General features: G+C 37.7%; 1 protein-coding gene across 1 annotated transcript in view; it reads right to left on the bottom strand.

The window, feature by feature from the left end:
* The window catches only part of CDKAL1 (CDK5 regulatory subunit associated protein 1 like 1), a 664,701-nt gene that overhangs the window by 627,470 nt on the left and 19,326 nt on the right, over nt 1-17,905 (bottom strand). Inside the window, exons 3-4 of the mRNA XM_047101748.1 lie at nt 16,763-16,937; nt 15,297-15,409 (exon numbers count right to left, since the gene is read on the bottom strand). Coding sequence (XP_046957704.1) covers nt 15,297-15,409; nt 16,763-16,932 — 283 coding nt within the window. The 5' untranslated portion in view covers nt 16,933-16,937. The remainder of the gene's footprint in view (nt 1-15,296; nt 15,410-16,762; nt 16,938-17,905) is intronic.

Below are 17,905 nucleotides of genomic sequence, written 5' to 3'. Positions count from 1 at the left end.
TGAATCCAATCCCATTACATTGAAGGCAATTACTGCTTGCAGTTTCATAAGGATGGATTAAATTAGATTTCTGATTCGATATAATTTGTAGTGTCCATGTCAGGAAAAGTGATAGTATGAGGCTCTTACCCAAGACCTGCCAAGACTATGCAGACTGGAGTTGACAGACACCAAAATAGGATTGTGCTGAAAACTCAAGGGATTTTCTCTCTCTCTCTCTCTCTCTCTCTCTCTCTCTCTCTTGCTCACTCACACACACACACAATTTATTTAACCTTTAGAATATACTTTAAAGTTTTATTCTGCTATAAAGATAAGACGAATAAACTTACTTCGAGATAGCCAAAATATCATTTTTATTTGTTCACTAATTCACTTAAAAGAACACCTGAATTCCTATTTTGTGCCATGTCCTGTGCTTAATGGTAATAATGATAATCCACTGAACACTTTGCACATGCTAACATTTAATCTTTGGGGGGAAAACTACTGTTGTCTTCATTAAGTACAGACAGATACTGAAGTACAGAGACACTGTCTTTTGTCCAAAGTCATACAGCTAATCCATGGCCATAGCCGGGTCTTACAGTCTAACCAATGATAATAGGGGCTACTGTCTGCTCCTAAAAATTAAGTGACAGTTGTCTCTGAGATGTCAAAGGTAAAGATGGCTAAGATAGGAGGAACTCACTCACTATGGGAGACACATGGGAAACAGACAAATTACCCTAAGAAGGAACTAACAGAGGGACTTCTCTCTGCCTCTAAGCCAGGGGAACATACCAGCAGCAGTGCAAGCAGACTTAGGGTAAATACAAGCATCAGGATCGAAATGATCAAGTTTAGTTGATCTAATATGCAGAGTCACGACTGTTATACACACGCACACAAACACACAAACAGGCCCTTAAGTCACCCATATATATCACCTGCATGAATCTATGTACAAAAATTCTTACCAACGCTTAAATTTGACAAGCACCAGGCTACAATAGAGGAAGGACCAGAAGGAAGTCTGAAGATTGCCCAGACATTCGAATCACTTCCGCTGAAATTAACCATCAAACACATGTGGGTCAAGTGGGAACGGTGGGAAATTTTAAAGGGCTGTAGTTTACTGCCTTCTCATTTCACATTAAGCCTCATTAACCTTAAATATGTTAACAGATTTGAGGATTAATTTGAGGATTAATGGGCTACTCAAGATGCATCTTACGCAAAGATTCGTTTTGAGAAAGTACGCAAGCGACGTAATGGCAGAGGTAACAAATGTTTGTCCTCAGAGGCAAAAACTCCCACCTTAGTAGGCTCCCGTGGGCGAGAGGGCAACCACCACATTCTAGGACAAGCACAGTCAGGGCAAGAGAGCTATGAAGATGTCAAGCAATGAGTCGGTGAATGAGTCATTTCACATCTGGTCTCCAGCATACATGTTGCAAGCAGATTGCACAGGATCCGTGCTGCCTCCGAGAAGGTCAACTTGTCCAATTCTTATATAAACACTACTACACACTTTTAAAAGTAGTAAATCAGAAAAAATAAGGTGTTAACAAATTTAATAACTTCTAATAATTTTATAAGAGGACTATTTGTAACATGAAAATCACTTTTCATATGTATTATAGGGGCAGTGATCATGTAATATAATACTGCCATCTATTGTCCAAGAGCTAAAAATACATCACATCTTTAATCCAAACTCACTAAATTTTTAAAGGCCCAGAAGAGCCCACACTATTTTACACACTCAAGTGTCAACATCTCAAAAAAAGGTTCTTCCCAAAAGTCAAGAACAGTAACACAAAAAACAGATTTTTAAGTGTAGCTTCCCTGGTAATTTATCATTTACCCTTGAGAAAGAAAGATGGAAAGAAAGGCAAGGACAGAAGGAGGGAGGGAGGGACAGAGAAAGAGAGAGAGAAAGAGAGAAAGAAGGAGAAAACTAAAACTTAGCCAGACTATTTCTGAATACACTATCCAAAAAAAGTTTTACAAAATCTCAAAAGGTAATTTGAATCATTGAACAACAATTAAGCAAGTATGAAATTTCTGAAAATCTCTAGCCTATGTTGATTTTTCTCTCCTAAAAAAGTCTAAAATATTAAAAGTAGGAAAAAAAAATTTTTAATACCAGAACAACAGCAATTCTAAAGACTAGTCTTCTTAAAACAATTCAGCACTCCATAGTAGTTTGTTCACAAAAAAACAACTACACATCAAGTATTAGTAACACCTACATGTTATAAGAAGTAACATATAGACAAGAGTCTATATAGACAAGAAGTCTAAGTAACTTGGAAAGGTCAGGCCAAAAGTGGAACGGAATGTTGGGGCGCCTGGGTGGCTCAGTCGGTCGAGCGTCCGACTTCGGCTCAAGTCATGATCTCGCGGTCCGTGAGTTCGAGCCCCGCGTCGGGCTCTGTGCTGACAGCTTGGAGCCTGGAGCCTGTTTCAAGTTCTGTGTCTCCCTTTCTCTCTGCCCCTCCCCCACTCATGTTCTGTGTGTGTGTGTGTGTGTGTGTGTGTGTGTGTCTCTCTCTCTCTCTGTCAAAAATAAATAAACATTAAAAAAAAAAATTCAAAAGTGGAACAGAAGGAAACAGGATATTCAGGTTCCCAAAGACAATTAAAAAGATAAACCTTTCCCACATCTACTACAAAGAAAACTTAAAGAGTTTAAATTTTTTTCAAAATAAGTTACCACATGAGTTTTTAACTATTACTGGTATTTCATTTCAGATGTGATATCAGACTAAGAAAAATTATGACCTAGCACCAATACACTGTAGAACGCACAAGAATGAGCTAGACTTTCTCTTCATCTGTTTAAAAGGCGAAGATTCTAATCAACCATGCACGTTCACTCTCAATAAGGGAAATAATATCTGGGATTAAAGAAAAGTTGTCACTATTTAATCTGTATAGATAATCCACAGTTTAGTACAAGATCAAAACGAGTGACTGTGCTACTTAGTAAACTGTTGGTTCAAACACATGGAGTTTTTGTGCTTCACGTAATGAATGAGATTCTTGGGCCAACAAGATGAAAATTAACAGAAACTGAAGATCTCCATGCCCCATTTAAAGAAGGGAAAAGAACACTAGAACATAGAGATCATAAAAATTAGCATGCGTTCTATTTTTTATCACAGTGATGAGGAGTCCCAACATCCTGTTAAAATGTATTAAAAACATCATTTGGAAATGTTACGTTTCACGGAAGCATCAGAAACTGTTAGCATATCAAATTTAAAGTTTCAGGGACTAGGGGCACCTGGGTGGCTCAGTCGGTTGAGCATCCGACTTCGGCTCAGGTCATGATCTCGCGGTCTGTGAGTTCGAGCCCCGCGTCGGGCTCTATGCTGACAGCTCGGAGCCTGGAGCCTGCTTCAGATTCTGTGTCTCCCTCTCTCTCTGCCCCTTCCCTGCTCATGCTCTGTCTCTCTCTGTCTCAAAAATAAATAAAAACTTAAAAAAAAAATTTTAAGTTTCAGGGACTTGAGCAGAGAATGCTATTCAGTTCTTAGAATATAAAGCATAATATAATTCCCTACATAATGAAATTTAATGTAATTAGTCGTCCTGGACTCATTTTAAAATGAAGACCACCTCTTTACAAGACCCTCTGGGTAAAATGAGTAAATAGTACGGGTAAATAAAATCTAAGTTATACTACATTAAATTTGTTTAAAATTTTAAAAAAAGTTATAGGACACACATTGATCACAATATGCCACGTAAGCTAAACAGTATCTTCACCACAATGCTTTCGTTAAGAGGTACACACACTGGGCTCCATTTTCAGGGGACATAACCTTCTAGAGGGGACAAGTTATACATAACATTCAGCAATCAATTATACGTATCAATGGCCCTCACAGTGAAGCATTTTTAAGACTAAATTACATATGAATGGTTTTTCCGTTCCATCTGTCCACATCCTTCCAAATGATGGAGTCTCTTCGTCAATATGCACGTACAACAAACACGCACCCTGCACGGGCTAATTCTCTTACACTCTTAATTCTCTTCAAATCAGTTCTCAGCTACTCCCACTTTCAAAATCCTGTTTTAACTCCTTTGGCTTGCTCTTCCTCTTCCCCAACTTGGATCAGTGCGTCTTTTACTTTGTTGGCATTCCCAGTCCACTGTCTAACAAAAGGGAAATGTGTGAAGGGCAGATCTTTACTCCGTTCCTTCTGAGATCAGAAGACAATTTTTCCTAGCTCAAGCCAGCCATTCCACAACACCAAGCACAGGATTCCAAAATTTCACCCTCCTAGAACACGAGGTCAGGTCAAAAAGAGGCTGTCTAGTTCGGACATTTACGGTTCCAATCAACAGCCCACTGTTCATGATACATAATAGGCTGTGCCTGGAGGTCTCATTTCACACTCAGCTCTCTCCAAATTCCTTTCTCGTGTCAAATCCTAACACTGCGAGTTGCTCGGTTTTGTTGTCTCCTACCCTGGAAAGCTGAACTTTTTGGAGATTCGGTAGAAAGAATACAGCTCTGCGTTCCAATAACAACAGTCATCCATTCCAGAATAGGGGACGTCTCCTTTATTTTTTTTTTGAAGTCACATCCTGACTTAGACCCTGTGCTGTCAGATCCCTCATACCAAGTCAGCCATCAGAATTCTCAACTTTCTATGTGAATATTGGCAAAAATAACCAAAAAATATTAAGACTTATTAAGAATATTAATATTAAGAATATCCCTAGTGGTTCATGCAAATAACCTAATATATGAATATGTCCATAGTAACCAGACAGGGAAAGTAAAACTGCAAATTACTGGCAAGGTGAGGAAGTTCTTTTAAATAATTACCTTAAGCCTATAGTTTTCCAGCATACGGGATACATATAAAAAGTTAAAGCTTATAAAATTAGCCTGAAATGCCCACATGAGAAGGAAAGTTAACAGATTAACAGATATAGTTCCGATTTTAACGTGCAAAAGACCCCTTTTCCTCTTTAAAAAAAAAAAAAAAACCTATGTTTAACATTGAGCTTTAGAATAACGCTAAGATTCAACTATATCCATAAGCTGATGGTAACTCTTGTATTTACTACAGTCTGCAAATCATCAGAACAGAATTTATTTTCACTGTAATTTCCAGACAGACTTCAGAATCTTCGGATAAAAGGAATCACCTTTGGCTACAGGATAAAGAATTCCTCCAAGGAAACTCTAGGTAACACTTAGAAAAATGTCCTATTCAGCACATAACTTAATACCTCATTGTAAATACTCGTTACCAGTATGTGTAATTTAAGTCAGAAACCTAAATGTCAGGATATTTTTAAGTAATTCTTTAAAAGCCTGGTAAACAAAGTCTTTGTTCTCTTTTTATCTTCAGGTACTATCTATATAAAATTAGCAACAGACATGAACATGTTTTATGAGCTGTAACACACTGTACACATATAAACAGCAGTGGTGATGGTTAAGGAATAAGAAGGCTACCTTAAAGAGGTATACGTGGGGGCGCCCGGGGGGCTCAGTCTGTTAAGCGTCTGACTTCGGCTCAGGTCATGATCTCACGGCTTGTGGGTTCAAGCCCTGTGTCAGGCTCTACGCTGACAGCTCAGAGCCTGGAGATGCCTCAGATTCTGTGTCTCCCTCTCTCTCTGCCCTTCCTCTGCTCACGCTGGCCCTTTCTCTCTCTCTCAAAAAATAAATATTTTTTAAAAATTTTTTAATAAAAAAATAAAGAGGCAAGAGTTGTACACTAAGAAAGCTGATGAGTTTTCAATGAATTCCACTAGAGATTCTAGAACAGAAACATCGAGTGTTTTATTTAGTGGTTGTGGAGAGGGGCAAATGGGTGAAGGGGAGAGGAGATACAGGCTTCATTAAGGACTGAGTGGGTCACAGGAAGGAAAGGCACAGCATAGGGAACGCAGTCAATGGTCTTGTAACAGCATTGTATGGTGACAGGTGGGAGCCACGCTGGTGTTGAGAACAGCGGGACACAGGGAGCCATCGAATCACTAAGCTGTACAGCTGACATTAACGCAACATGCGTGCCAACCAAAACTTTAAAAAATCTTTCTGGAAACGGAGCACCAGTATTTGCCCTATTACTGTGATGATTAAATGAAGGAACAGAGAGAAGGCCCTTGGCCTGGGCCCAGCACATGGTAAAGCCCAAATGCACATAGGTAATTACTGCTGTTGATCAAAACAGAAAAGCAAAAAGATGATGATGTCATATTTATGTTCCCCCTGGGGGGTGACTTCACACTGATGATAAAGGAGGTGGACCCGGGCCACGTGGCTCTCAGCTCCCAGTGCCATCTTTAACTAAAGTAACAGCTTACTTCCACTGCACTGAAATTAAGAAACTGAGCATACTCCTGCAGTATGGATTCCAGTGGTACGTATCCCCCTTTCTCTTGCCTCTAGAAAGAGAAAAAGAGGAAGAAAGACAGACAGACAGACAACCAGCCTTCTAACAGTATTGCACTTAAAAGAGTCCTAAAAGTCATGCAGGAGAAATATTAAAATGCTGGGCAGCAAAAAATAAAAAATAAAAAACACCCAGTAAAACCTATCTAATAATAGGTTTCCACACTGACCTGCCTTTAAAGTATTAAGTTTGAGAGACTACACAGTATAACAAGGAGCAGAGGCTGTGCTGACAGCAGCCATGTCTCAAGGTCCACTCTAGCATACATCAGTTGGGTGAAGGTGTATAGATCACGTCTCCCTTCTCCCAGCCTCAATCTCCTGGTCTTAAAATATGCAGTCACCTCCCACCAAAGTTATTTCATCTGATGCTTGCAATGACTTCTGTGAAATGCCTAACACACAGTATGCTTTCAACCAATTCAACTCCCTTGCCTGGAAATGTGTACAAAAACCCTGATTTCACATAGGTACATAATATTTTGTGTTTTTTTTTTTTTTTTTTTTGAGAGAGAGAGAGTGACAGAGCACAAGCGAGGGAGAGGCAGAGAGATAGAGAGACACAGAATCCAAAGCAGGCTCCAGGCTCTGCACTGTCAGCACAAAAAACCCGACATGAAGCTCAAACTCACAAACCGTGAGATAATGACCTGAGCCGAACTCAGGTGCTTAACCCACTGAGCCACCCAGGTGCCCCTAAGTCTAAGAGAAGTAAAATATAAACTTGTCATTCAGTTTCATCTCGACGAAGGTGGAGGTCTACTGCTTTTTCAGAATCCCACACAATTAGTCTACTTATCTTAATATCTTTTATTATTATATATATAAGCTCAAGATATTAATGTGAAATGTCATGGTAACCAGTTTTTGGTTTTTTGTTTTTTTTTTTACATTTTACTTATTTTTGATAGACAGAGACAGAGCACAAGTGGGGGAGGGGCAGAAACAGACGGAGACACAGAATCCGAAGCAGGCTCCAGGCTCCAAGCTGTCAGCACAGAGCCCAACGCGGGGCTCGAACCCACAAACTGCGAGATCATGACCTGAGCCAGTCAGACGCTCAACCAACTGAGCCACCCAGGCACCCCAATTCTTAAAACAGATAAAAAACAGGCAAAGAAACTTTATGTGCATTCATACTTTAATTATGTACAAATGTGATTTCCAAAAACTCCAAGCACAAACACAAAAATCAAGCTTTAATGCCCTTAAAATTCTACTGACCCTCAAGTGTGGTCCTTGAATGTATTCTTGACACAAACATCTGCATAGATGAATCTAACATATCCCATTAATCTCTCTGAAAATTTAAAGCTATTTCTTTTGTTTTGTTTTGTTTTTGTTTTTTGAGAGAGCATAAGCCGGGAAGGGGTAGAGAGAGGGGGACTGAGGATCCAAAGCAGGCTCTGTGCTGATAGCAGCGAGCCCAATGTGGAGCTCGAACCCACAAACCACGAGATCGTGACCTGAGCCGAAGTTGGATGCTCAACCGACTGAGCCACCTAGACGCTCCTAAAAAGCTATTTCAAGTTAAACGGCCAGGTCCAGGAAATATGCTTATACTTCAGACATTCAATTCTAATATTATCTCCTATGCCATATAAACTACTACTTATTTCCACAAGGAGATTCATTTTCTTAATTCAAACCTAAAATGTTATATTCTGATGGATGCAAAAATCCTCAACAAAATATTAGCAAAATGAATCCACTAATATATTTTTAAAAAATCATACACCACAATCAAGTAGAATTTGTTCCTGGGTTACAAAGGTAGTTCAATATTCAGAAAACAATCGACAATCAACATGATATGTCACATCAATAAAAGGAAGTATAAAAATCATGTGATCATTTCAATAGATGCAGAAAAAGCATTCGACAAAGTGCGACATCCATTCATGATAAAAACCCTCTCTCAGGGAGGTCTAAAAAGAACATACGTCAATATAATAAAGTCCATATATGACAAACCCACAGCCAACATCATACTCAATGTTGAAAAACTGAGAGCTTTTCCCCTGAGATCAGGAACAAAACAAGAATGTGCTCGCTGAGCACTCTTACTCAACATAGTACTGGAAGTCCTAGCCACAGCACTCCGACAACACAAAGAAATAAAAAGCATGCAAATTGGTAAGGAAGAAGTAAAACTCTATTTGCAGAGGACATGATACTCTATAGAGAAAACCCAGAAGATTCCACCAAAAAACTACCAGAACTGATGAATGAATTCAATGAAGTCACAGGATACAAAGCCAACGTAGAGAACTCTGTTGCATTTCTACACACTAATAATGAAGCAGCAGACAAAGTTTAAAAAATCCCACTTCAACTGCATCAAAAACAATAATGTATGTACAAGTAAACTTAACCAAAGAGGCAAAAAAAAACCTGTACTCTGAAAACTATAAAACACGGATGAAAAAAATTCAAGACAACGTAAAGAAATGGAAAGACATTCCATGCTCATGGGTTGGAGAAACAAATGTTAAAATGTCCAAACCAATCTACAGATTTGGCTACAGCCAAAGCAATCTACAGATTTAATGCAATCCCTATCAAAATACCAGTAGCATTTTTCACAGAACTAGAATCAATCCTATAATTTGTGTGTTACCACAAAAGACCCCCAAAAGCCAAAGAGACCTTGGAAAATAAATATGGAACTGGAGGTATTACAATTCCAGGTTTCAAGTTATATGACAAAGCAGTAGTAATTAAAACAGCAGAATACTGGCATAAATATACACAAATAAACCAATGGAACAGAACAGAAAACCCAGAAATTAAACCCACAATTATATGGTCAACTAATCTTCAACAAAAGAAGAATAAAGATCCAGTGGGAAAAACACAGTCTCATTAACAAATGGTGCTGGGAAAACTGGACAGCAGCACACGGAAGAATGAAGCTGGACCACTTTCTTTCACCATCCACAAAAGTAAACTCAAAACAGATGAAAGACCTCGATGTGATACCTGAAACCATAAAAATCCTTGAAGAGAGTACAGGCAGTAATTTCTTTGACATCAGCCATAGCACCATTTTTCTAGATAGATGTCCTGAAGCAAGGCAAATAAAAGCAAAAAATAAACAAGGGACTACATCAAAATAAAAAACCTTTTCCATAGCAAATGAAACAATCAGCAAACTGAAAGGCAGCCTACAGAATGGAATAAGATATCTGCAAATGATATTTCCAATAAAAGGTTAGTATCCAAAATATATAAAGAACTGATAGAACTCAATACCCAAAAAACAAATAATCCAATTAAAAAATGGGCAGAAGACATGATTAGACATTACTCCAAAGATAACATACAGACTGTCAAGAGATACATGAAAAGATGCTCAACATCACTTATCATCAGGGAAATGCACCTCAAAATGACATAAGCTATCACCTCACACCCATCACAATGGCTAAAATCAAAAACACAAGAAACAACCAGTGTTGGCGAGGATGGAAAGAAAAAGGAACCTTCCTGCACCGTTGGTTGGCATGCAAACTGGTGCAGCCACTCTGGAAAAGAATGTGGAGGTTCCTCAAAAACTTAAAAACAGAACTACCCTATGATCCAATAATCACACTCCTGGGTATGTACCCAGCAAATATGCAAACACTAATTCAAAGGGATACATGTACCCCTACATTTATTGGAGCATTATTGACGCAAGCCAAACTATGGAAGCAGCCCAAGTGTCCATCAAATGATGAATGGATAAAGAAGAGGTGGTGCATACCTACAGTGGAGTATTATTCAGCCATACAAAAGAACGAAATCTTGCCATTTACAGCAACATGGACAGAGCCAGAGAGCATAATGCTAAGCGAAATAAATCAGAAAAAGACACCATATGATCTCACTCATATGCGGAATTCAAGAAACAAAACAGAAGAGCGAAGAAAAAAAGGAAGAAAGAGACAAACCACGAAACAGACGCAACTATAAAGAACAAACTGATGGTCACCAGAAGGGAAGTGGGTGGCAGGATAGGTGAAATAGGTGATGAGGATGAAAGAGTACACTTAGCCTGATAAAAAATAAATAAATGTTATTCCGACCTGACATTATCACAAAGCATTTCTAAAATATAAACTGTAAAAGCTCTTTTAATAAAGCAGGTCCTATATCCCTGTGTTATGAAAAAATACATTAACAGCTTGACCACTTACTAAAACAGCTTCTAAGATGTAACACATGATATGAAGGCTTTTCCTTTGCCAAAAAACAATAAATTTCTCACCTGCTGGAATCCATGTATGCTTCATTTTTTCATGTCTTCATACGTCCTAGCACCACAGCCTCTAACACACATCATGTTCAGACAATACTTGCTGAATGAATAAATGGTATACAAATATACAAAGGAACTATCAAGAACTGTAAAACCTAATTTAAAAATCATTTCTCTGGAGTACCGGGGTGGCTCAGTTGGTTAAGTGTCCAACGCTTGACTTTGGCTCAGGTCGTGATCTCACTGTCACGAGACTGAGCCCTGTGTCTGGCTCCACACTGGGCATAGAGCCTCCTTAAGAGTCTCTCTCCCACTCCCACATTCATACACACACGACGCACACGCACTGTTCTCAAAAAAGTGAAATGAAATAAAAATGATTTCTCTGAAACTGGGGGCACCCAAGCTAAACGCTCTATTCTGAACTATATAGGCTTATCACAAATATTCCGTACATATAACTCACATTATTCTCATCTGTCTATGAACTAAAACTTCAGTCGAGGGCCTTGCAATGGACTTTTTTTCCACTAAACCAAAAAGCACATGCTACTTTCATTCACAGTAAGCACAGCTACTAAGTAAACAACGTCTCTCTCCAGCATCTCTCTCTCCCTCCAATGTAGCTCTATCTAAAATATCTCTAATACAGCTCTACCTAAATGAGAGCTGTCCCTAAAGTCATCACCTTGGGAGACCATGCCTTTATTCCACTACTGGAATTCATAAGCAACTGGTTATGAAATCTTTGATGAAATTATAGTTGTGAGAGTCTGAAGCGATCCAAAAAGCATACATATCGCTGCTATAAACATTTTTGAAAACTCTTCTATAACAGTTTTCAGAATCAATTAAGATAAAAAATGCCTTACTTTTAACTAAAACAGCATGGCTCAGCATCATATCACATACTTTATTTATTACTTAGTGGCTTCAAATGACCTGTGACCATTCTAACCTTAAATGCACTCTGAAGATAATGAAGATCTGCCACGAATGAGGACACTGAAAATACTTTCCCAACATCTCCAAAGAAATAATCCAAGAACATTAACCAAAGGCAGCCTTACTGGGGGAAAAAAGTTCAGTCTACAGAAACTGCTTACTTGAAGAAACAACACTCGTGGAATGTATGCATTCAAATCATATTTCTTTTAAAAGCCATGGTGTCTATAGGGACAGTTTCACCGTTTTCCATGACGCTAACTGTATACATGCATCCATGTACCCATGATGCAACCGACTGTTCTGAATTTTAGGGAATGACATCAATTCTCCTCAGTAGGCTTCATTCTTTGAAATGAAAAACCAGCAGGCACTATTTTGTAAGTTATGAACCACCTTTTCTCTCAAAATAAAAAGGGTCTGAAAGAAGCAATGAACAAGAGTTAACTGCTCTGAGTAAGCCTCTTTGAGATTTTACTATAGAATAATTATATTCCTGGATTCACACAGTTAAAAGCAATTTCAAGTATATACCCACATAATCTCTTTTGTCTCCAAATAGTAAAAATATCTACTACCGGTAACTGAGAGCTAATTTCGAATTTATTGTATACTGTTTTCAGTAATCTCGGTGTTCATTTTACATAATCTATATCTTATGCCTATTTTGCATCAATTATACAGTTAAAAAACATTTTAGGTCTATATTTGATTAATAAAACATTTTAAATTATTTAGCAATAATAATTTATATAAACTCCTACTATTCCACAATAATGAAAGACAACAGCTAGCACAAACAATCCACCCATCATTCATCTCATATATTTAATATAAGTATAAAATCTGTAGAGATTTCTTTTTAAAAAAAAATTTTTTTTAATGTTCATTCATTTTTGAGAGAGACAGAGCATGAGAGAGGGAGGGGCAGAGAGAGGGAAACACAGAATCTGAAGCAGGCTCCAGGCTCTGAGCTGTCAGCACAGAGCCTGACATGGGGCTCGAACTCACCAAATGCGAGATCATGACCTGAGCCGAAGTCAGACACTTAACTGACTGAGCCACCCAGGCGCCCCAGAGATTTCCTTTCTAAATGTTTTACAGCAGCTACTACCGTTCATACTTTCTGGGCCTACAGCACCTGACCAGTGAGAAAAGGGACTCTATAGTCCACTACAGGCAAGCCAGACTAGAATTAAACACAGACTATAAATTTCTAAAGTGGGGACAATCAACAGGACATAAAGTTAGTACAAATACATACAAGTAATGAAACTATATAAAAGTAGTACACCACATTAATAAGAGAAACAAATTTCAATTTATTCTCCCTTTTTACTATTTCCCAAATAAGAAGTTAAAATTGGGGGCACCTCGGTGGCTCAGTGGGTTGAGCATCCAACTCTCGATTTCAGCTCAAGTATGATCCCAGGTCCTGGGATCGAGCCCCATGTCAGGCCCCATGCTGAGCATAGAGCCTGCTTAAGATTTTCTCTCTCCCTCAAAAGAAAAAAAGAAAAAAAAAAAAGATTTTCTCTCTCCCTCTACCCCTTTTCCCTCTCACATGCACTCTCTCTTTAAAGCAAAAAATTAAAAATTAAAAACAGGCTAAAGCTGGATATACATAACAAAACTTGGTATTCTTGTGTAAATGCATCAGGACTATTTTACTTTTTATCACTTAGAACAGTACTGTAATAAGAGCAAATACAAAATTCTAATGGACTAAAATTAAAATTACAATGTGTTAGATATTTAACACTACCTAGGAGAAGTCAAGCTCATTTTTTCTAATGTTTTAGGAAATTATCTTACAGACTATTGTCTTAATATTCTGCACCATCAGAATGTATCAAGGCAAACCCATGCTAACTTACACTAAAATTTACTAACGAATCCAGAAGGATAATCCTTTTATTTTTTTGAGAAATCATTCTAAAAACACATTTTGAGTACTTTTATCTAAAGAACAAAATTATTAAGGCTGATTCTGCGGTCTAAAGGACAAGTTATCAAAAACTCAGAGTTAAGACATTAGGATCATTGAGTTGCTGAAGGAAACACCACTAGGAAAGAAGTTTCCAATCTTCCCATATCCTCACAGGCCATCTTGAGGCTAAGACTTTGCCAATCACACAGGCATAGGCAACAGTGGTCAAGAGCAGTGTTCTGGGGTGAGAAGAGACTTCACTGTCCGTGTGATTTAAGGTAGGATACAACCTCTCCATTCTCGTCTGTATAGTCAAGTCAGGATGCCAATACTTCCACATCTCCCAAAGGCTAAGCAAGGTGACATACATAAGACACCAGGCCAGTGCCTGTCACAAAATATCAAATCATGGCCCCATTCAATATACATGCTGACAGACACAGTAATGTAGACACGACATGTGCCGGTTTCCACATATACATACTTCCTAGCTCCGTCCACTGACAGCTCCTAGACACATGGACACTTCACAGTGGCAATGAGCTCACCTACTGCCCACAAAGCTCGTCTGGCTCAAAACACCATTCTTTTACCGAAAGGGATCAGGACTCCCTGGAAAAATGGTTGCTTCCAAGGCTGGGGAAGGGAAAATATGAGACGAGCACATCTTGTGGCGGCAGACAATAGAAAGAACGGGGGCTTGTTGAGAAAACACAGGAGCCATCTTGACAAGGTCCTACGGCCAAACTGGAACAGACGAGCGGCAAAATAACAACAGTATTGGACTACAACCCACAGGAACGACAAACAAGCATGTAAATCCATGCCAATATATGTAAATAAAACCAGGGAGAAAGGGTCGTCCTTACAGGAGAATTCCAATTAATAAGCGTAAGAAAGGAAGAAACAGTGAATCACCATTTAACAAACAGTAATGACTGCTGCAGACACGATCCATGGACACAAATTTTCAGACACTGAAACTAGCAGAGAAATGTTGAGGGGAAACAGGAGATCTATTAATTACAATGAAAAAAACGGTAACTTGACTGTGGAGAAGTCTAGCAGACGTGGCCCTCTGGTTATAAGACATATCAACTCATTATCGACTCCCGGATATGATGCACTGAGAACTCAATGTGCTCTTCTTGCCAAGAATGCCATACATAACCGGATTCTGATCAGGAGAAGACACCCAACAAACCCAAGTTGAGGGACATTCTACGCAACAACCAATAACTTTTAATCAGCTTTCCTCAGCAGTCCATAGACATAAAAGACAAGGAACAAGAGAGGAACTATCAACTGGCGGAGACTAAGGAGCCATTACAAATAAATGTAAAGTGAGATGCTAGACTGGATCCTGGAACAGAAGAACGTCAGTGGGGAAACCGGCAGAAATCAAACAAGATGTGCAGCTTAGGTAACAGTACTGCACTAATGTTAACCTCCTAGTTTATTAATTCTAGCTTAATTATGTAAGATGTCAGTACTAGAGGAAACTGGGTAAAGGACATATGCAAACTGTCATATTACTACTTTTCTGTAAGTCTAAATTTATTTCAAAGTAGTTTTTTTAAAGTATTTGTATAATAATGTATCTATAGTTATCTAGACAACATATAAGAGTTATCATTTTGTTTTGCCTTAAAATCATTAAGTCATGCTAAAATATACTTTAACTGCTGAAGCTAAAATATATCTCTCTAAAGAATTCAGCCCTGAAAAACCTAACCAATAAAATACACTACAGATCCCATTACCTGTAATTTCATATCCATAAGCAGCTAGTTGTCCAGCCATATATTCTCCATCCGAATTATTATGAGAACAGCCCCATGTTCGCATCCAAATTTTCTGTATGCCTGGAATAGTGCTATTAAACAATAAAAAAAAAAAAAAGTAAGTCTCATTTAGGAATTTTTTTTTAGAACAAAATCACTCGATTTCTGGGCATATTATGCAAAAATACGCTCATGGCAACCCATGTGCAATCTATTCATGAAACGTACCAACTTAATCCATAATCAACTGTTACACCAAAAGTCTAAAATCAAAGAAAAATAACCACAGAAACCTAAGTTATGACTCTCTCCATATAAATATTTCCCTTTTCTCTGCATTTTAAATTCAGTACTAAAGTACTATCACTAAGTTAAACTCCTAAAGAGGTAAATACAAATAACAATAGCAAACAAAATGGTTCTAGCAAGAGAAGCAAATAAAGAAAAACTAAGGACATCACCCATTCACTGACTCCTATATAACAATTACAATCTTTATAACTTACAGATACAAATAACTGAATCAAAACAGAAAAACCATCACCCTACAGCATAATTAAAAGTACTCCATATGTAAAAATAGTTATAAAAATGTAATATTTTTAGAAAGGGAAAAATAGTCGTTCAACTCAGACTGCACTAATAATTTAAATTTAAATAGAAGTTACCTTAAAGACATATTCAGAGCAAATTCAATAAACTTCAGTCATTAAAATATGAGAAGTTTAAATTCACAGACTTTAAAAAGTGTTACAAATAAAACCATCGAATGCATTAAAACTTTCAACAATTTACTATCTGAACAAATATAAGCATGTTAAAATTATACAACTGCATAATCCTTTCTGGCTAGGCTGTATTACAATTTCACAGAACTACAACAGACCTAATATGATAAATGACACAATAATTTTTTTGTGCCAATGCCTTTAGCTGATCCAGAAGTATTTGTAAATTTGCTAAGAAAAATCAAATACCCAAACCACCACTGTCTCATAAGAATTTCAAAATGCAGTAAAATGCCTCATTTGGAAGTAACACAAAATTACATACCAACTACAGAGATACCAAAGAGATCCTGGGGTGGCGGACACAGATATGGGGCAGGGGCAGCATTTCCTATATTTATGCCAAATACTGTCCTTGACCCAGTCTTCAAGAAACATGCCATCTGACATCTTTTTTTTTTTTAACCAATTACTTTGCTAAATTTAAAACCAAATAAAATATCTCCTCTCCAAAAGATTTTTAGAAACAGCACCTATACATACATATATATATACACATATATATATGTATGTATGTATATATATATATACACATATGCGTATATACACATATACACACACACACACACACACACACTGATATATACCAGTATGTATCAGTAGCACCAGTTTCTTCCTTGGTAGGATACTGAATATAATCTCAAAACAAGAGCTTACCTATTGCTCGGTGGGCTGTTTTCATCTTGCAAATATTTTTGGGTGTTTCGCTTTCGCACCTTTGGAACAACATGCTTCCGTGAAAAATGCCTATCTTGTGGCTTTAAATCTTCCTGTGACACAATATCTTCTATGTCGTCCAGGAGAGAATCACAGGAGGCAGAAGGCATCTTCTCTATTACATAAAAAAGTTATGAACGACAGAGGCATATGAGTCCCTCACAAATCTATTTCACATGTATCATCTACGAAATATTCTTGCTGATCTTGAATCTAATAGAGAGTTCAGATTTAATTTCAAGTTTACAGAAAATGCAAAAGATAAAAAAATACAAGAAAACAATGAGACAAATCCTACTGATAATGGGACATCCCAAGGTTCAACTGGAACTATTTCTTCAACAAATCAGTCTCACAGAGAAAAAAAACCGAAGAGAGACTATTCACAGTGAATGCGTTAGAAGCATAACAACTACATGCAATTCATGCTCTTGACTCTATGTCACTTTGTCCAACCAGTTGTAAGATATTTTGGGGACAAATACGGACGTCAGAATATGAAGTGGGTGTTAGATAATATTAGGATATTAATGTAAATCATTAGATACAAAGTACTGATATAAAGTATTGTCCTCATGTTTAAAAATCTTATTTCTGACATCGTAAACATGATTTTACTTTTTATTTATTATTTTTAAAAAATCTTTTTATGGAGCACCTGCATGGCTCAGTCAGTCAAGCGTCTGGGATCTCAGCTCAGGTCATGATCTTACAGTTCAATTCATGGGATCGAGCCCCATGTCAGATTCCCTGCTGACAATGTGGAGCCTGCTTGGAATTTTCTCTCCCCCTCTCTCTCCACCCCTCCCGACTCACGCATGCTCGCTCTTTCTCTCTCAAAACAAAGTTTTTTAAAAATCTTTTTAGAGATTAATATTGAATATGTGGACGTTAAATATGTCTATAATTTACTTTAAAACAATAAAAATAGGTTAAGACATACAGGAAAACCTTACATGTCTTAAACCTAAGACACATATATTGGTGTTCATTATCCTATTCTACTTTCCTGAATGTTCAAAATTTTTATCATTAAGACAAGAAAACGTGGACACAGCTTTCAGGAAGATAGAACAGATGTCC

The sequence above is a fragment of the Lynx rufus genome, unplaced genomic scaffold (genome assembly GCF_022079265.1).
Source record: "Lynx rufus isolate CCGP_SWC_20201006 ecotype Redwood Valley unplaced genomic scaffold, mLynRuf1.p SCAF_6, whole genome shotgun sequence".
Taxonomy (NCBI): domain Eukaryota; kingdom Metazoa; phylum Chordata; class Mammalia; order Carnivora; family Felidae; genus Lynx; species Lynx rufus.
Note: the sequence above shows the minus strand (reverse complement) of the source record. Positions and strands in the feature narration are given on the sequence as shown.